General features: G+C 37.2%; 3 protein-coding genes across 3 annotated transcripts; 1 reads left to right on the forward strand and 2 right to left on the reverse strand.

Moving 5' to 3' along the window:
- The first annotated feature begins 133 nt into the window (after window positions 1-133).
- Window positions 134-3,043, forward strand: LOC109172090 (PHD finger protein MALE STERILITY 1). The gene is made up of 4 exons (XM_019321264.1): window positions 134-900; window positions 1,133-1,457; window positions 1,537-1,886; window positions 1,968-3,043. Exons 1-4 carry the CDS (start codon window positions 600-602, stop codon window positions 2,999-3,001), a joined length of 2,010 nt encoding a protein of 669 aa, XP_019176809.1. The 5' UTR covers window positions 134-599; the 3' UTR covers window positions 3,002-3,043.
- On the reverse strand, window positions 3,012-11,144 carry LOC109172091 (pseudouridine-5'-phosphate glycosidase). The gene is made up of 14 exons (XM_019321265.1): window positions 11,128-11,144; window positions 10,057-10,277; window positions 9,629-9,728; window positions 8,540-8,650; window positions 5,769-5,851; window positions 5,114-5,173; window positions 4,956-5,016; window positions 4,488-4,594; window positions 4,332-4,409; window positions 4,058-4,103; window positions 3,840-3,960; window positions 3,641-3,726; window positions 3,368-3,450; window positions 3,012-3,208 (listed from the first exon to the last, which is right to left on the reverse strand). Coding segments are annotated over exons 1-13 (1,155 nt in total). The 5' UTR covers window positions 11,129-11,144; the 3' UTR covers window positions 3,012-3,208; window positions 3,368-3,370.
- Window positions 11,145-14,869: 3,725 nt separating this feature from the next.
- On the reverse strand, window positions 14,870-17,606 carry LOC109172064 (pentatricopeptide repeat-containing protein At1g07590, mitochondrial). The gene is made up of 3 exons (XM_019321225.1): window positions 17,412-17,606; window positions 16,596-17,016; window positions 14,870-16,464 (listed from the first exon to the last, which is right to left on the reverse strand). Exons 2-3 carry the CDS (start codon window positions 16,941-16,943, stop codon window positions 15,211-15,213), a joined length of 1,602 nt encoding a protein of 533 aa, XP_019176770.1. The 5' UTR covers window positions 16,944-17,016; window positions 17,412-17,606; the 3' UTR covers window positions 14,870-15,210.
- Window positions 17,607-20,598: the final 2,992 nt, after the last annotated feature.

Consider the following 20,598-nt stretch of genomic DNA (forward strand, 5'->3'; position numbering starts at 1 on the left):
TCATAATGTTCCAAATTCGACTCTCCCTGTGAAGTTATCTATTAACCTTCTTGGTTTGAACCGGTCAACTATCAGCAACCTTGGCTTATTTATGATCCTTTACCCGATAGCTAGGATCACAAGGCTTTTTATAGTAGTTGGCCAAGAAGTTAAAAGAGGTAATAATTAAGTGGTATAAGCTAAGTATGTGTGGATACATAATATGATGCATAACTCTTAATTAGCATGCCCTAACTGACCACAAAAATTGCCGGGTGACAAAAGAATTTAAATGGTGCATTACTTGGGAGGGTGAAAAGCATGGACAATTGTTTAATCAAAATCAATATATACTACGTTAATGCATGCAATTTCGCGGCAGATAGATTTTTCAAAACAAAATCATGCATATGGTGAGTTTTCCCCTTAGGCCTTTCCTCCATTTTCATAACTCCAAAGCCTCCTTCGGATGACACTCTAATAAGATTTTAGATCCCTCTTGGCAAGATATGTGTGACCATTTTAATATTTGAACCTATTATAATATATTTCTACTCCCTTTATATCCCTTCCTCTTCTCTTCCTCTTGATCCGATCTTTATCTTCTGGGAAGGTAAAAGATGTCGGGTGGTTTGGATCTCACGGGGTGCAAGAAGAGGAAGAGAAGTGAAAGAGTTTATAAATTCAAGACATTTGGCGAGCATGGCTGCCCGACAGGATTTGACAGCCATAACTTCGAGGAAAACGTTAGGGCTTTCTTGGAATACGCGAAGCCAGAGAATGGATTGTGTGGGGCCATGCCGAGCTGGTCGTTTCAGCTCGAAGTCCACCGCCACCCGCCGTCGTACGTCTTCCTCTTTGTGGTGGAGGAACCAATTGAGCTATCCCTCAACCCCAAGTGCAAGCATTGCCAATATATAGGTATGCATGCATGCGAGTATATATACTTTAGTGGTAAGTAATTACGTAAACTTACTACTTAGAAAGAAAATCACTTTAATTTGTTGTTAGGTAAGATTTTGGTGGTGGACACTCTTTATCAATCTCCTAAAAGAACCTCGTGCTAGCATTCAAGCTAGGATTGGCGCATACATTATTATTAACGTTACTAATTTTGTGTGAAATTAAATTAAGTGATTGGATTGTTGATTAGGATGGGGTGACCATCTAATTTGCAACAAGAAATACCATTTTGTGTTCCCGTCAAAGGACACAATGGCGGCTTGTTTCAGCTTCTGTCAGCGGCAAAGCAGCAGTAACTTGTACGGTGGTGGCGCCGCCACGAATCCGACGACGTCGGAGATCCAACGGCCGAATGTGATGATGATTGAGTTGGAAGGGCATACGATGCACGGCGTTTTCCATTGCAATGGGTTTGGGCATTTGCTATGCATCAATGGCTTGGAGACTGGCTCCAATTTGGCTGGCCATCATATCATGGACTTTTGGGATCGCTTGTGCACCGGATTACATGCCAGGTTAGTATATACTGACTCTGTTACGATGTAATATTATCTGTTCATAGCTACTTTCTCAACCTACTGAAATGGAGTATAGGAGTGTGAGTTTGAAAGATAGCTCGGAGAAGAGGGGGATGGATCTAAGGCTGCTATACGCGGTGGGATATGGCGAGGCGTGGTTCGGGAGGTGGGGGTACAAGTTCGGGCATGGCAGCTTCGCGGTGAACCACCAAATGTATGAGACCGCCGTCCAAACCGTGCAAAACATACCGCTAACCCTACTGGCTCATCACTCCCCAAATCAACATGAATTGCTCATCATACTCTCAAGGTACCAAATCCTCTCCGGCCATTCTTTGGGCACTCTTCATGACGCTTTCCACTTCATGCTGGAACTCAAATCCCGCATCCCTAAAGATGAAACCAATCTTGGAGCTTGCTATCCGGGTAATATAATTAACTCTTTTTCATTTTAACTAGACTAGTTAGTCTGTATTTGGAACTTAATTAATGTTATTGTGTATTTAGGGCTGTTGGTGGTGGACAGCACTTGTAGATGGTCACCCAAACGAGTGGAAATGGCTATAAGGGTGATTGTGGAGGCCTTGAAACGAGCCGATTACCGGTGGGTTTCTCGGCAGCAAGTTCGGGATGCAGCTCGTAGCTACATAGGTGACACTGGGTTGTTGGACTTTGTCCTTAAATCTCTAGGTAACCACATAGTTGGCAAGTACCTAGTACGACGATGTCTGAACCCGGTGACCAAAGTGTTGGAGTATTGTTTGGAGGACATCTCTAATGCATTTCCTAAACACGAAGAAATTCAGGGTGGAGTTAGGGTGAGGAATGACTCACAATTACAAATGAAACCTAGGTATAAAATCACTAGGGTTCAGCTCATGAAGGATGTGCAATTCCTGTACAAGCATATTCTCACGGAAGAAAACGGGGCAGGGGTTGGGGTTTTCGCCACCATCCCGGCAGCATCTAGGGTGATTTTGGACGCCAAGTACTTTCTTAAGGACTACACTACCCCAAAGCTATTGGAAACATCTGATAATAAGTTGGTTGTATGGTGTGCTATAAAGCTCGGGTTCGACCAAGAAAGAGTAGTGACACCGTACGAGTGCATGGTACTAGGAAAGGGTACAACGTTTGATGAACTAAGGCTCGAGGTGGAGAAGACCTTTAGGGAGATGTACTGGGGGCTAAGGGTGAACAACTTCGTGGCAAACTTAAACATCGCCCCCAACGGGTGTGACTCCGTGTTGGAGGCCATCAAAGAGGGGAGCAACTGCAAGTTGGTGTTCGAGGGGTTTGTGGGTGGAGAGAATGTGGACTATGGAGGGATGTTCGAAGGGATAGACAAGAGTAGCATTATTGTGGACTGCCCTTGCGGGACTAGAGACGAGGACGATGGTGAGAGAATGGTGTGTTGCGATATATGTGAGGTTTGGCAGCACACTCGCTGCGTTCACATCCCAAACAACCAACCAATTCCCGATATATTTCTGTGCACCAAGTGCGAGCAACATATATTGCGTTTCCCTTCTCTGCCATAGATAAATCTCGTAAAAAGAAATAAGGGTGCAAGAGGTTCTTACTTGTGAATGTTAGAGTTCATACTAGCATCCACGTTGTAAAACATCATAGTAACATCCTCTGCTTGTTCTGAATAAACGGCAAAGTTACATTATTTCACTAATGAAGACAAGACGGTAACAGTTGTATGTAATATTGTAATGTGATCGATCATATAATCTGCGCCTCTGCAACAAACAAACAAACAAATGCCATTCAAAAACATTGAAGTATATTTGAAGCTATTTCTAGAAACTAATGGGGGCAAAACGAATAAATGAGGACATAAATTGTAGCTTTCCCAGAAAATAAATGAAAAAAAAAAAAAAATAGAAGCATTTACTTACATTTCAAGTATGACAGCGGAGCTGAGCTAGGCTAACAGCAATTTTAGCACCAATAAGAGCATTGTTTTTCACAAGTGCAATATCTGGAACTTGTTAAGGAAATTTGAAAATGAAACAGGATTAATAGATTAAAGCATTTTATTAATTGATGTAGGTAAAGAACATCTAGAGTCCAAATTCCCAAGAAACATTTAGCTGCACTGTCACTTCTTGATTCAATCGCAGGAAAGGAAAAAAAAAAAAAAAATCATCAAACATCAGGATGAAGGATACTAGAAGCTAGAGAAGCTCCTCCAGTTAATTCATTTACTCTAGCCAGCAGGAATGGGGTTTGAGCATTTCCTGTTATGTTTTTCTCCCTGGGATTCGCAGTAAAATATCATATTCACATGTCAACAAATACAGAATATAAGTAATACAATGATAGGATGCCAACAACTCTACCAATGAAAGGAACTTATTTGATACTTACTCAGATTCTAGAAGAGCTCTTTGTATTGCAGATTCAATTAAGCTTCCTGAAGCAGAATGTTCTTTTGGGATAGGGACTGCTATTATGATCCCAGTTTGAAGCCCAAGTTTAATGTTTGCATCTGTAAGAAACAGTTAAAAAAATTTAAGCAAAAATATGCAATCATTCATGCATAGTTAAGTAAATATGACACATCAACTGAGTTCAATATTGCTTGCCAATTAGTCGAGCACAGTCTTCTGGCGTATCTACCCGACAAGGTGCCTGAAATTTCATAAAACAAGTGAATAGTTAGTTAGAATAGATGCAAATATGTTGACAAAAGTAAGAATATCTTGAAGAAAGATGGCTGCAACCCAAAATGGATTAGTTATGATTGTTTTCAGTGCATTTCAATATTCATTGACCAATCACAGAAAAAAAAATAAAAATTGAACATTTTATTTCAACTACATCATAAGATATAATGTACAATGGGTCAAACTTATGAACCTTGCAGCCGCTGGCTTCTGTAAAGAAAGCAGGAAATTCATTGGTCTGATAAGCAGCAACACAAACCCCTTGAGTTTCCTACAGTTGAGAATGAAAATAAAAGGTGAACCTAAAAGAATATTGGTCTTAAATAGCTCTTTACTAAGAAATACTAACCAAATACTCGAGAGTTCTTGGAATATCTAATATTGACTTCACACCAGCTGAGATTACAGTTACAGGAGTCCTTCCAAGCTCAGTAAGGTCAGAAGATACATCCATTGCTGTATAAAACAAATGTCATAAAGGGAATAAAGAACTAGAATACTAAATACATAACAAAGTTCCTACACCTTGACTTTTTTTCTGGTGCAACAGCTCATATAACTAATGAGATTCAAGATTTGGAATGGAAATATCAAATGAAGAGAAAGTCATAGTAGAGCTCTAAGCCATTTAATGTCACAATAGAACCTTTTCGACAACAATTAATAGTCTTAAAATTGAAGTGAAGATGATAAAGCTGTAACATGATATACTCAAACTAAAAAAAATATTACAATTCTGGTTTGACTACAGATAAAATTAAGAATACTGTTCATAGAGTCAAAATTTCACAAATGCAGTGCACAACTGCACACTTACTATTCTCTCCATCTCTATGCACTCCTCCAACACCACCAGTTACAAATATAGGAATCCCAGCCTGCAGAAATGCTATTTAATGATTAGTGAGAAAATTCCCGCAACCTAGATGTAAAAATTGGCAATGTATCACAGAGAGGCAGTAAGGAGTGGATCACCATAGAAGCAAAAAACATTGTTGCAGAAACAGTAGTTGCACCATTTCCTTTAGTAGCCACCTAAGGAGAAAACCAATCAGCAACTTCAGAAAAGTTAGAGAATGTAATACTTTAGAGATTAAAGCAACTTTAGCTTGTCCAAGAATTTAACTTCAATTATGTGTTTGGGTTTTGCATAACATGAATAGACTTAATTATGTTCCAAACTCTCTTAGAAGTGCAAAAAAAAAGATATGTTGCATTCAAACTTTTGTTGCAGAGTATATTTGCCTACCTTCCTATCTATTAGATTATGCCTTTAGGTACTCTAATTCAAATTAATTGGCAAGCTTTATGTAGTTCAACGTGTTGTTTGATTTGCAAGCTTTTAGACAACCATGGTTTTCTGAAGCTTGTATCTTAACTTTCATTCTTTAAATAATAATAATAATGATAATAATAATGAATAAATCAACTAATTAAAATTTAAGGCAGGTTTAGAACATGATTGATACATCACATTAAAATTTTTCATTTTGAGATTAAGTTATCACACTTCTAAGAAAATAGTTCCTCCATACAATCAGTAATAACTAAATGTTACAACAAAACTAATAGTACACAAAGCAAATTCCATATATACATGTGTCTGTTAAAGAGCTTAAATTTCACTTACAACATGTGCAATATCTCTACGAGCGGTCTTTCGAGCTTTGCTTCCTAGGATTGCCAGCCTCTCCAATTCTTCCATACTCAAACCTAATAGAAGAGAAGCCATTAAAACCTTTTGGTAGTAACTATATTTGTCCAAAACCCAGACTAAATATCTAAGATGGGTAACTAATATCAGAAGCAACAAGATGAATTAAATAAAACTAATAAAGGTGAAGTTTCCTTAAATTAAATAAATGTAGAAATGGAAGCATGGTTCATTTATTCAGGCAACTCCTTTCTATGTCCAACCAAGTCTTTCCCTCTTGTAAACTAGAGAAAGTAGAGAGATACATCCACCACCCGACCCACTCTTATAATTTCACCACCCACCCCTCCCCACAACAAGTATACATTTTTAAAAACCTGCATCTGCTCCATCAGGTTCAAGTACCCACCATGAATACCTACTATTTTCCATCTTAATAAATAAATTAGAAGATTAATCAAATATAAAATAAATACATAAATTAAAGCCTAATTGTTAGAAAGCATAGAGCTATATCTTAGAATAATTAATAGGCTTGATAATCCAGCAAAAATATCTTTCTTGGTTGCATGAAATTGAACAAGTATTGCTGACAGATATTTCACATCTTTTGCAATCCACTATTCCCCCACACTTAGGGCAACCATATTTAAAATTGTTGCATGGGATCAAGATGCATAAGCTGTTTAGGAGGGGGGGATGGAGGAAGAAGATATTTTGACAGGACTATCTGGAGACATATTCTGAAGTAGCAATTTTCCTTAACTTACCAAACACTCAATGATTCTCAGTTGAGATACAGGGTTTGATGAAACAATTGGCATTATTTATTGGCAAACTCCAGTTTTTTCTTTAGCCACTCTAACTAGATGGACAATAACACACTAAACAATCTACATTTGGCAAAGATATAAGATTGGGAAGAAAACAACTATAATGCACAAGCTTGCAAATCAAGGCAGTAAATTTTTTTAGGAATAAGGGCCAAATTGGCCACTGAACCGTAACGTTAAAGTGCAATCAGGCCACTGGACCTAAAAAAAGTGCAATTACTCCCCTCAACGCCTCAAATACCTCCAATTTTACCTGATAGCCGGTTGTTAGCCCTTCCATCCGGTTGATTGTTGAGCTGGATGATTACATGGCTTTATTTATTATTTTGCTTTAATTTCTTTTGTTTTCCTTCCTTCCAGCGTGTAAGAAACAAACCACTCATATTTTCTTCTTCATTTTCTCTTCTTTCTACAACCCTAACCGCATCCCCTACCGGCCAACTCCGACGGCCAACCACCGACACGACCGGCGACTGTGCAACTGCCGACGGTGCTTCTGCATGGGCTGCTTCTGGGCCGTCCTGATCGATGATATACATGTTCTCATGGATTTCCATGGCAACAGGTAATACAAAAGCTTTAATGATCTCAAAAAATGCCTTTATCATGTATCTAAAATCTGTGCTAACTTCATAACATTAACCTTAACATTAATCAACATCATTATTCAATAATCTAATTAACCTTTAATTACCTTACTAACACAGTAATTAGTCCTAATCCACCTTTAATACATCTTCTTCTTCCTTTGCCTTGCCGAACTCGAACCAGTGACACCCTTCAACACCACCATCAATCCAACATCTTCCTTCCAGCTCAACAACACCACCGCCCACTGCCCAGGAGGAGAAATCCATCCAGCCACCGCTACCGCCACCAGATTCCGCCGGGAGAAGGGAAGACCGGAGAAGGGACCAATGCCCGTCGCTGCTCACCGCCGGAAACAGGAGAATGAGAGAGAAGGCTTCGCCAGAACTGCCCTGCCATCGCCGGCGCTATCTTCTACGTCATCTACCGCCCCCAGTGCCCCGCATTCTCCGTCTCCTCCCTCAAGGTCTCCTAATTCAACCCCACCACCGTCGCCGCCGACACCACCCACCTCACCGCCAAGCTCAACCTAACCCTCTCTGCCAAATATCATAACAAGAAATTGATCTACACCGCCGACGACACCACGCACCTCACCACCTTCGCCTCCCAGGTAACCCTAGCCAATAATCCACTCATCCCTCTCGCTCACCTCCCAAGTTCTCGATGCCGATTCCGTTTCCAAACTCAAATCAGATCTGAAGAGAAGACGCGGATTGCCCATCAAGATCGTCATGGACACCATGGTTGTCCTGATGCTTGAGAAATTGAAGAAAAAGAAGAGAAAGGTTGTGGTTGTGGTCGTCCGAACTCAAAGTTTGACTCGCTGATTCCATTTCTTACACGCTGGAAGCAATGAAAATTAAGGAAAATAAAAGAATAGAATTACTAATGCCATGTAATCATCCAGCTAAGCAATCAACCGGAAGGAAGGGCTAGCAACCGGCTATCAGGTAAAATTGGAGACATTTGAGACGTTGAGTGGAGTAATTGCACTTTTTTTAGGTCCAGTGACCTGATTGCACTTTAGTGTTACGTTCAGTGGCCAATTTGACCCTTATTCCATTTTTTTTATTTTGCACATGTGACATAACTGTATTATTACTCTAGCTTAGAGTGGCATGCAAGGTTCACAACATTTAGTCAGAAGAAAAATGGCATATAAGTTAATCGTAATAATAATCAGAAAGAAAGTTAACAGCTACTATGTACTTATATTATATAATATATCTATGTGAGAGGATATCAACTTCCCATTATTACCCCAAAAACCTCCATACAAGAACAATGAGAAAAGAAAATGAAAGCAAGAGTTTAGATAAACACCTATGCACGGTATGCCATCCAAAATAGCAATAGTGGCAGGTTCAGCTCCATTGGAACTCACAATTTCCTCCACCTGTTTTGCTGTTTCCAGATTTTGAGGATAAGGCATTCCTGAAAGCCAAAAAGTCAAATTTAAATCAAAAGGATAATGTTAAAATTAATATACAATGCATCTATAAGTGCATATGTATAACTGCAAGAACATCCTCAAATCCATGCAAAATAAATCACTGAACAAGTAGCAACCACAAATAAATCATTGAAAAGGAGGCTGACAAATTCAAAAAGAACGGTGGAGATATGATTTTAAGAAAAACCAAATATGAACGAATGTAATGATGGCAAGAGAATTTTAAAAGGAGGCAGGCCCAAGAATCACAGAGACATGACAGACAGACAGAGAGGGAACAAGAAATGCGATGTTACATCAGAATGAGGGAAAGAGAATCACAGAGATGCCAGCAAATAAAACGAGATGCCAGAGAATTACATAGACTTGACAGACAGGGAACAAAAAATGCTATGCACATCAGAATATCAGATACAGGAATCTATTCAGTGCAGAAATGTATCTATGGTATAATTTATAGGCTGGCAGTATGAGCATACATGCTTGAATACAGCTATCTATTCACGGACATACATGCATAAATCCATATTACAAAGAAAATTTTGCACCCATCAGTCCAGAACATAAACTATAGTCAACGAATATCACCACATTGTACAGTTCCTACTGTTTTATTTCTTCATCTTAATTCTTAAATATAGACTGTTTTACAAATTTTATGCTACTTCTAAGTTCAAGTGTTGAATGTTGTGCACAGTCTTAAATTAGGTATCTGATCGTATAGTTAATTAAGTAATTATTATATGTATGGCATGTGTAGAATGAGCTTCCAAGAATCCAAAACTTTGTATTCTTTTTCTAATTCTTCTCAGTAAAGTAGACATAGGACACATATTCGAGGCTCGGAAAATGTCACATTTCTAACACAATCGTTTCTTAAACCTTTCAACTGGACTAGTTGGAGGACCAATACAATTAAACCAACAATGGCAACAAAAGTACTTATAGCAGCAGCATACCATGAGAGATAATGGTAGATTCAAGTGCAACAACTGGTCGTCCATGTGCTAATGCTTCAGAAACTTTAGGGGATATCTTAATCAACCCCTCATAACAACCCTGCACCAACAACAAACAAACAAACAAACAAAAAAAAAAACACACACACACACACGCACACACTGCTAAGTACCTGGTATAAATTCATGTATTTCTCCACTCCACCCCGTCAAAAGTAAATAACAAAATCTTATTTGTTTTTCCGACAAAAATTGCAGTCCAATATAAATAATAAAAGCTCGATTATAATTATTATGTTGGGAATTAGAATTTCGATTCAATTACAAAATCTGCGAGCAAATACACAGGGTACATTATCTCATCCATCTATATGATTAGAGAAAATGAATTTTCCAACTGAAGGAAAACGATATCTTTCTTTCTGTACCTTGACTAGAGTCGAACTAGTTAAGTGCCTCTGGATGATTGCTAGCCTGGACACAGCCGGAGACTCCATTTTGAGAGATAACTGATAACTCGTCGAGCGATTCGCCGGCGCCGGTGGAGGAGAAAAGACGGAAGTCCTAGGCGTAGTATAAAACCTGGGGATTTGAAATTTAGAGGGCGTTTTAGTTTGAGTTGTACAATTACTCACAATTCCTACTCCCATTTTTGGAATAAGAGTCAAATAGGCCATCCAACTGCACATAATAATTCAATTAGGCCACTGAACCTAAAAAAGCAACAATTAGATCCCTAAACTAATCATTTTTTTTACAATTAGTCTAATTTGTAAGTTTTCTAGGTTATTAGCAGGTCACCTTAGATTTAAAATATTTTTTTAAATTTAAAATATTTTTTAAAATATTTATTATTTAAAATAATTATTTAAAACTTAAAAAAAAAAAAAAAAAAAAGGAAACAGATCGTCTCCGGCCATGGATTCGTCTCCATGGCCGGAGACATCTTCGTCTCTGGCCGGCCGGAGACGAAGAGTCTCTTCGTCTCCGGCCATGGAGACGAAGAGTCTCTTTGTCTCCACTGCCGGAGACGAAGAGACTCTTCGTCTCCATGGCCGGAGACGATGAAGTTATCTCCGTCTCCATGGCCGGAGACGAAGAGTCTCTTCGTCTCCGGCCATGGAGACGAAGATAACTTCTTCGTCTCCGGCCGGCCAGAGACGAAGAGGTCTCCGGCCATGGAGACGAATCCATGGCCAGAGACGAAGAGGTCTCCGGCCATGGAGACGAATCCATGGCCGTAGACGATTTTTTTTTTTTTTTTAATTTTAAATTTTAAATAATTACTTTGAATAATAAAATTTTAAAAAATACTTTAAATTTAAAAAAAAATATTTTAAATTAAAAGGTGACCTGCTAGCAACCTAGAAAACTTATAAATTAGACTAATTGCAAGAAAATTGTTAGTTTAGGGATCTAATTGTTGTTTTTTTAGGTTCAGTGGCCTAATTGCATTATTGTGTGCAGTTGGATGGCCTATTTGACCCTTATTCCCCCATTTTTTTACGGGTGAATGACTTAATAATGTGTAAATGAGAGGAGAGAGAGACAATATTGTGTAGATTTGTAGGAGTGAAAAAAAAAATGTGTAAATTACTCCTATAATAACAAATAAGGTAATTCTTTTTTCTTTTTCTTTTTTTTTTTTTTTACAAATAAGGTAATTCTATTACTATTTTATGCAATTTTCACATTTTAAGGCAATTTGCATTAATGGAGTACCTTTTCTTTCTCCGGAATTTCTCTGCGTCTGGGCAAAGCTAACCAAGCCAATTATTATTATTATTATTATTATTATTATTATTATTATTATTATTATTATTATTACAAATTTTTTAGTGGTATTATTATTGGATTGGATGGATTTTAGTTTGGAGTAGGCGTTTCAGTATTCAGTTCGATTTTTTGTTTCAGTTTCTATATTAGTATTTTAATTTTTTTTAAAAATGATACATTCGGTTTAACATTATAGTTTGCATATTTAATTTTAGTTTCAAAGCATTATGTTCTTTTTTTATTTTAATTTGAAGGCTTCAAGAAAGTATTTTAGTTTTTGAAAAGTACTAATGTCATTACTTTCTTTTCACCTTTTTTTTTTTAATTTAATTTGAAGGCTTATTCTTTTTTATTTTAATTTAAAAATATGCGGCCAGCTTCTTGTTTAAAAAAAAAAAAAGAAAAAAGAAAAAATAATTTTATTAACATTGTTGTTTTATTTTTTAAATGTTTAATTTAAACATGTTACATATGTTTATTTTAATTATTTGTTATTACAATTATAAATTAAGTAAAGTTTGTAGCAAACTTTTCTTTTTTACAATTCCAGTACATATGTTTATTTACAATTCCAGTATGTTGGTTTCATTACTTTATATTACAATTATAAATTTATAAATCAAATAAATAAAGAAATAATTAAAATATAGAATAATAAAAAATTGAGAAAAAACCTCAAACTAATGTGAAGAAGAGTTTTTTGATTGAGTGAGATGAGATAATGATGAGTTAGATGTTGGCCTAGAGTTGGTCTGACCTAAGCTTTTTAAAAAATCTATTTAATATGTAGGCACTTCAAAATAGGTTTTAAATAAACTCATACCCTATTTAAAGCCTACATGTTATAGACTTTTAAAGCATGTAAAAAATGTAGGTGCATTTTGGTTTGCTTTTCCGGCTTTTGAAACCAATCTCCGCACCATGACCATCATTCCCATTGCAGAAATAGAACAACTTTTTAGAAAAAAAAAAAAAAAAAATTAATTACATTTAGCATCTCTTCTAAATCATCATTATACAGCATGTGTATAGATTTTACTATGCATACTCTCAAATTCTACTCCCTGAGATAGCAAACAAGGATTGATTATTTTCATCATGTCGATCCGCATAAAAGTGTCTACATCAAAAGCATGTGAGAGGGAGTAAAAGTTAAGAATATAAAATGAGAGTCCACCAAGTATTTTCCGCATGTTTATTAGTCTAGCAATATAATTTTGTTCCTCCTTGAAATCTTCCTCATCAAGCTATCGGTCAACACAGTGCCAAAATAAAATCAAGAAGTCATTTATTCAGAGCAAATAATCAGAACATTAACATTACAAATTGGTGTGGGAAGGCATAATTGAACTGGGACTGATTTGAGAAAAGTGCTATAAATAGCATTGACAGAAAAACCAAGGAATTCAATTTGAAAAAATAATTAATGTGCACCAAATATGTAGTACTTTCATCCAAATCTAGCCCCTTTATCAATTTTTTTTTTAAAACTCAGCCATCTCCAGTTAAATCAACAGTGTCACACTGTCACTCATAGCTCCTAAACCTTCAACAACCTACATTCACAAACATAATATCCTATTTTACATACCGAGAATGTCTAAATGACCACAATTGTTTTTCGATATACACACTCGGCTAATAACCATGCATATCAAGGCTCACGAATGAACATAAACGGGGCAAAGGTATGTTATGGATCAATAAACAGACAATATTCTGCCCCAAACACATGATGGCTCATTTCAGTACAATTTCTCAACTGATATTCTGGTGCTGAAGTTATCCTTTTTACTCAAAGCTTTCAACAAATTTAATTGAAGAACTCGTGCTATCAACGATAAGAAGGCAACGCCATAGATAAACACGAACATAAATGCAATAATAAGCGTATCACCAAGTCTATATCTTCCAATAATCTGCATGCATAACATAGAAAATGCAATCAACCTCACTCTGCTTTCAAAGGGAATGTTTTAGAGACTTGACCTAACTGTCAAAGGGTGATTACTAGACAACAGACGTAATCCATATGCACTCACTCAATACTTTCATTTGATAAACCAAAATTAGAACAAACAATTCGAAAATACAGGAATAAAACATCAATCTCAAAGCATGATACACCAAATTAACCCCACACAACGAAGCATTAAAATCCACAAATTCAGAATGCTCAATCAGCAATCGTTTGATGAACCAAATTTTCAGAAAAATCTTACCAAAAGCACGAACATCGATCGACAATCATCAACCTCGAAATACATCAATACATACACGAACATAAATGCGAGTACAGATTGATTCACTAAACCATAATTCTGCATACACAAACATGTTAATCAAAATTCAATGCCAACTACACGCAACCACTGAATTCCATATACTCGCAGATAAACATGCTTGGAAATAGTAAAATCAAAATACTCACAGATAAAAATAAACCAAATTAAACTTGAAAATTGAAAATAATTTTAGATAGGGTTTATGGGAGCAAGAGGGAATAGATATACCGGAATGGAGAGGACAATCGTCAATAAGCAGCTGGTCGGTCACCGCCTCGCCGCTGACGGTGGAGTCTCACAAAGTTGCCTCGTAGAGTTGTAGAGTCGTACGGTTGAAGTGTTGAAGGAATGAAGGGTTATATTACTTATATATATTGGGGTTATATTATAAATATAAAAATACATTAGTTATAAAATGTAATATATATATATATATATATATATATATATATATATATATATATATATATATATATATATATATATATATATATATATATATATATATATATATACATGCCAGGTCTGCAGGCTTGTAGGCCAAGCCTTTACATATAGACTTGGGCCTATTTAATGTAATAGGCTTTTAAATAGGCCTAAGCCTGGCCTATTTACTAAACAGGCCAGGCTCGGCCATAGGCCCCTTTGTAGGGGGGGCCTGGCCTATTCCCACCCCTATCTGGGACCAAAATTGTCGTTGCTTTGCAATTGAAATCAAATCAAAGTGGCTGCCAGTTGGCGGCCACACTGATGCGCCCATGCCCCATGGTGCGCGTTTTCAAAACGCGCCTGCTGGGCGCGGCGTGTTCTCACTTCTCAAACACCCTTTTTTTCTCTGCCAAAAAGAACACCCCTTGCAGGAATAAAAAACCCATCCCCCAACCATGCTTTTTATTGTTAGTAAAAAACCCACCCATGCTTTTTATTGTTAGTAAAAAAAAGCCTCCAGTAATGACTGCTTTCCCTCGTCACTAAAGACAGGAGGACTAGGCAAGCCATATTTATGTAACAATTTGAAAGTGGAAAGAAATCTTGATAACCTTATAGGCAACTTATCAAGTCTTTCCTTTCAGCCGTTCCTTTCAAAAGACAGGATGACTAGGAGAGGTATTAGGCGAGATTCAAGAATTTACCAAGCGATAGAGTTAAAAACAACTCAAGAAAAAGATGGAGCACAAAATGCATCAACATAAATCTCTCATTGAGTAAAGCAATCATTATAAAGAAGGGAAGAGAAAGAAAATCATACACATTATTGAATGATGAGTTGGAGGAGAAACATCCATCTGGTGAAAAAGTACTGAATGCATCTACTCCTTGTTCTATGCATTGTTTCACTTCCCAATTCCCTGATTGAAGCAAACGACTCCTGTTCGTATAATTTATCATTTCTTTTTTCCTAAAAAATTCAGACTAGCTCTGATCCATATCTAGGAACAAATAAAAATCCCTATAGCCAAAGCAGCACAGAAAGCATTAATGTATTCTCAAGGGAAAGCCTAAAAAGCATCCAGTTTGGGATCATGTTTGAAATTGCTCAATGAGCTTCAGTAAACTGTAAGTCTCAGAATCTGGCCTGGCCCCTCCTAACACCATCCTTTTGAGAAGATTTGGGTCATATACTTTTGCCTTCACATATGACTTAATCAATGCATTATACACAAACGTGTACCTGGTATATTTTGCTTTCTTCAATTCTTCAAACAACTTCTCAACCATTTTAAGCTCACCATTATCTGCCAAAATTTCAATTATTGAAAGGGTAGTTTCTAACCATGGAATTGATCTTTTCACCTTTATGCTTGTTGTCATATCCATCCCCAGATCCAGAGTTTTCATAGCTTCCTTTACTAACCCTCCTGCTTTTAAGCAACCCAAAGCAAGATGTCGGAAAGTTATCGAATTTGCTTTCAATCCACATGCCTCCATCTCTTTATACAGCCCAGTTGCTTTGGTTACTAGACCATGCTTGCAATACACAGCTATCATTGAGTTGAACTGCTTAATTGATTTCAAACCCTTTTCTAATTTCATTTCCGACCACAGACCTTCAGCTCGATTTAGATCTCCAATCCTCCCAAATGCTTCAATAGCCAACATGTAACTCTTAGACTTAACATGAGGAAGTTCTCGGGTAATGCCCCAAGTCCTCTCCAGTTCCTTCTGCTTCCCCAGATGTCCATACAATATAACAAGAATGTCCAATGTTGACCAGTTTTTCCCAGTTGCAGACTTCTCCACAGCTTCAACATAAGCCTCACACACTGTATACAACCTTGCCACAGCATGGGCAGTGGCTAAAATGCAGTAAGTTACCTCATTTGGTTGGACTTTAGCTCTCTTCATATCATTACACACTTTGACCAAACCTTCAATATTGTGCTCATTAGCTTCAATCTTTAACAGAATATTAAAGGTGGAAACATGCAGAGTGACCTTGTCAGCTTTCATCTGAATCAAGATTTTCGGAACCGACTTTCTTCGACCAGGGGAAGAATGTAGAATGATAAGGCGGTTAAACACTAAATGTGATATCTGATGACCAAGCTCCCTCATTTTCTTCATATATGCTAGTGAAAGCCTTATCAACCCTCTGTCCAGACACACAAGCACAAGATTGTTGTAGAGCAACTCATTCTGGAATTCAGAGGGAATTCGACGGAACAAACTCTCAGCCTGCGATACTCCGTGAAGCCTAGAAGTGAATTCCAGTAAATACGAATAATCTAATTCCTTAGGCCTGTATGGCCTCTCCCTAATTACCCATTCCATCACCTGTCAAATTTTAGGGTGAATTTTTAGCAAATATTCATTTAGTGATTATTTCAAACACATGGCATGCATGCGTTTAAAGAATAGGCAAATCAATGAGAAGCGTGAAGGAAGGAAATGGAGACAAAATGAACCTCAAGAGCGCGTTTGGTGGAATTGAGCCTGCGCAAACGGTTGATAGTATGGAAGATATGGCCTCTGTGAATGGAGAAGCCATCGCCCATCCAGCTCTGGAAGGCTGACCCAATCGGCTCTCCTCTGGGCAGTTTTTCTATCCTCGAACTCAAGCTATTTACTCCTGCATCTTCTTCCGCTACAATATGCTCATTCTCTGATCCCGAATCCAGAGATGAAGTTGGTACTTGCGTGCAGAAACTGAAACGAAGATGAAATTTGGGGTTGGGCGATGCAATGACAATTGTTCGACGTATTGCTCCACAGAACCTCTGAGCCCTCAGGATTGCTATTCCTATTAGTTGCATTCTGCATAGTTGGACTTGGAATTGAAAATGAATGTAACATCCTTGTAGCCGTTTGTTATAACATATGAGCAGACTGCAAAGCACAGTGCTTACTGTTGTAAATAAAATAGTAACTGAATCGAACTTTATTTTTGAATTAACCGAACGTAAATCTTTTTCCAGTAGTTTTTTTAGATTAATCCGATTAGTCAAAGTTTTTTTAGCTAAATTTTAAAATTCTAAAAATTATAAATAAGAATTAACATTAGCAATTTCAAAGCATTCATTCACAATTAAATTTACAATATATGCAACACCATATATCTCTCATACTGGCTACTGGGAAAAGAACTGATAAATCGTAGAAAGTGGGAACTTTAGAAACAAAATTTTATTATTGGCAACAAAAAAAAAAAAATCATACAACAAAACAAGTTCACATGATAGTCTTATTGTCTTAATACTCTTGAAATAAATAAATAAACAAACCTCAGCAGGAGGGGCTGGTGGAGATAGGACACTGGAGCAGTGGTGCGGTGGAGGTCGGAGGAGACAGAGGAGACGCCGACACGGAGGTTGGACTTTGGAGAGTGAAGACGGAGAACGCGGCCACGCAGGACGCAGGTCGCTGGTCGCAACTCGCAAGGCTGAACTTGGGACTTGGCGAACTATGGCTACTGGGTTAGGGATTTCATATTTGGTTTTAGTTTTAGGGATTTTATATTAGATTATACTCCCTTCGTAGTATTTTATGTGTATCATTGACATCGGGATTGGACTTTCATTTGAAAGGTTGTGAAGAGCCTGAGTGGAAGCGTTATTGGCGAACAATTAGATTATTTTTTTTAATTTAATTTTTTATAATATTAAAAGTTTAGTATTAATATACAAAATTTATATATTTATAAATTACATTAAAAGTACTATTAAACACACACAAAAAATTAATTTTGACCAATAAATAGTAAGTAAAATAAATAAAATAGGACAAAATGAGTATATTTATTTATTTATTTAAAAGTTTAGTTAATCAATGGGTTAATTAATAATTTTGAATCGAATTAACTTTAATTAAAAATTGTATCTATTAATTGAATCGAAAAAATTTGTGGTAGTGTTATACCCGACTGTGCCCGGGTCGTACGTGGACAGTGTCGGTCGGTTCTCCTACGGCGCGTAGCGTCGTCTATGAACTGATCGGTTCCTACCGCTCTGGGGCGGTCAGATGTTTGTTCTCGACCGCCCCACCTAGAGTAGGTCGCAGGGGACAGTGGTAGAGGATTTGCGCCACGTATAGGACACCCCTTGAGCAAGGTACCCGTGAGTGCATGTGGGCCACGTGGCCGCCATGCCGAAAACCCGGGTCGTGTTCCCCAGCTCCATATAAATACTCGCATTTATGGCAGTAGGGGGGACTTTTGACTCTTCGCTTGGCCGGAGCTTATCGACCCATTGTCGCTAGTTTCCGAGCTCAAGCCCTAGACAACTGTACGGTATCATACGGGCCACCGTATATACGCTATCAATGTGCATTCAGTACACAAATAACATACTTTTAGTATATATTAAAAATGTACATAGTATTTCTTAAATATAATGTACATTATTTTGTATAAGGTATATTCAATACACAAACAATAGGGAAAATGGTCAAATAGGCTCACGAACTTTACCTTAAAAGTCAATTAGGCCCTTAAACTTTTTAAAGTTGCAATTAGATACATAAACAAGTCAATTAGGCCCATTTACCTGTTAGTGACCTTAATACCAGGTCACTTAAAAATTCCGGCCATTGTTCCGACAAAAAAAAATCTACAACGGAGATCAAAACATCGTCGGGGAAGGCGTGGAAATCTCCGACGACCAAAATGGTCACCTGCTCCGTCGACGGAGATGACGACCAAACTTGTCTCCATTGTAGATTTTTATTGCCAGAATTTTTAAGTGACCTGGTATTACAGGTCACTAACGGGTAAATGGGCATTGATGAACTAATTTGACTTGTTATGTACCTAATTGCAACTTTAAAAAGTTTGAGGGTCTAATTGATTTTTAAGGTAAAGTTCGAAGGCATATTTAACTCTTTTTTCAAATAATATAATGTACTTTTAATATATTAAAAATATATTTTTTTTTATAACCTATATAACTTTGTATGGACTATGGTCCACATAAAAATATACTGGAGCATGGTTGCCACTTGCCAGCTAACCTCTAAAGTCTTGCAAGGGTGCCGATTGAGGTGGTGTCGACTAGACTAACCAACTTTCCACTAATATTGCAATTATTATCTCCAGGTAGAGAACGTAACACATCAAACGAGCAGTGAATAATTTTCACCAAAACTCGTCGAAATTAACCTGTTGGAAGACCATGTATATTATTACTGCATACCAACAAAACAGCCAACAGGTGACAACCTCAGCTCGGAGATGAAACATATCGCTATATATATATTTGGTCCAATGCATGACATACACCACTCTACGTACGTGGTACATATATACCTTCAAATTTGATTCGTTTAGCGTTTAGCTTTTGTCGTGAGGTACACACATACAATGATGAATTGAAAGCTCAATGTTCCTTATGTTCATATTAAATATATAAAAGATAGAACAATCTCAGTCAAATTAGTTTTACTGATGATAATTATAAGGTTACAATGCCGCAATTAAGTTTCACTTCCAGCGAAAATATACAACTTTTTATATTAGCCTTTTTTATTTGAATCAGTCAATTTAATTATAGACAAATTAGATCGGTTTATTTCATTATGATCTTTTGTCGACGACAGGGGAAAATGGTGGGGTCCCGAGGAGAAAACGTGAAAGAGCAGACAATGAAGAAAAACTAAGACAGTACGTGCAGCAGAACAGATAAGATATATGTGAGGAAAATTCAAAATTGCATGTTTTTGCACATAGGATAAAGCGAAGGGGCCGGGGCATGTTTGTCTCTGTACCATATATAACCTCTGCACAAAACAAAATGCTATGGACGACGTACCAATAGACAACACACTGTATTGTCTTGCGCTCTTGCATGCAAACCCCTCAATTGCCACTCTGGGAGTTAATAAGTTTTATTTTTTTAAGCACCAAATAAAATTGAGAAAAGGGTCAAATAGGCCCTCAAACATTTGATAAAGAGTCAATTAGTCCCTTTAACTTTTTAAGGGTGTAATTACACCCATAAATAATGCATTTTGATGCAATGAAGTCTAAATACAGGTAAATGACCTGCTATCATAGGTCATTGAAGATCCGGCCATTTTCCGACGTATTTTCCGGCAAACAAGTGACCGGCGACCGTTGGTAAATACGCCGAAAAATACGTCGAAAAATGGCCGGATCTTCAATGACCTATGATAGCAGGTCATTTACCTGTATTTGGGTTTCATTGCATCAAAATGCATTGTTTATGGGTGTAATTGCACCTTTAAAAAGTTGGAGGGGCTAATTGACTCTTTAGCAAATGTTTGAGGGCTTATTTGACCCTTTTCCCAATAAAATATATATGAATCAAAATAAAGTCGATCGCTACCGATACAAAAGCGTCAAACTTGTAACATTGTTAAAAGTCTGATCAACTTAGTCTCATCAAAAAATGTACTGCAAGACAATTTAGGATCAATTTGAAAATCCAAAAATAGCTTTCACAAGTTTTTTTTGAG

The sequence above is a fragment of the Ipomoea nil genome, unplaced genomic scaffold (assembly GCF_001879475.1).
Source record: "Ipomoea nil cultivar Tokyo-kokei standard unplaced genomic scaffold, Asagao_1.1 scaffold0382, whole genome shotgun sequence".
NCBI lineage: Eukaryota > Viridiplantae > Streptophyta > Magnoliopsida > Solanales > Convolvulaceae > Ipomoea > Ipomoea nil.

Bases quoted from the DNA above. Each gene is read 5' to 3' on its own strand.
- LOC109172091 (XM_019321265.1), bottom strand. The intron at 5,852-8,539 runs GTGTTTATCTAA...CTCTTCTATTAG, and splicing joins GGATGGCATACCGTGCATAG to GTTTGAGTATGGAAGAATTG. The intron at 5,174-5,768 runs GTAAGTGAAATT...TTTTCTCCTTAG, and splicing joins GTAGAGATATTGCACATGTT to GTGGCTACTAAAGGAAATGG.
- LOC109172064 (XM_019321225.1), bottom strand. From the start codon at position 16,943: ATGCAACTAATAGGAATAGCAATCCTGAGGGCTCAGAGGTTCTGTGGA. The intron at 16,465-16,595 runs GTTCATTTTGTC...AAAATTTGACAG, and splicing joins CCACCAAACGCGCTCTTGAG to GTGATGGAATGGGTAATTAG.
- LOC109172090 (XM_019321264.1), top strand. From the start codon at position 600: ATGTCGGGTGGTTTGGATCTCACGGGGTGCAAGAAGAGGAAGAGAAGT. The intron at 901-1,132 runs GTATGCATGCAT...ATTGTTGATTAG, and splicing joins CAAGCATTGCCAATATATAG to GATGGGGTGACCATCTAATT. The intron at 1,458-1,536 runs GTTAGTATATAC...AATGGAGTATAG, and splicing joins TGCACCGGATTACATGCCAG to GAGTGTGAGTTTGAAAGATA.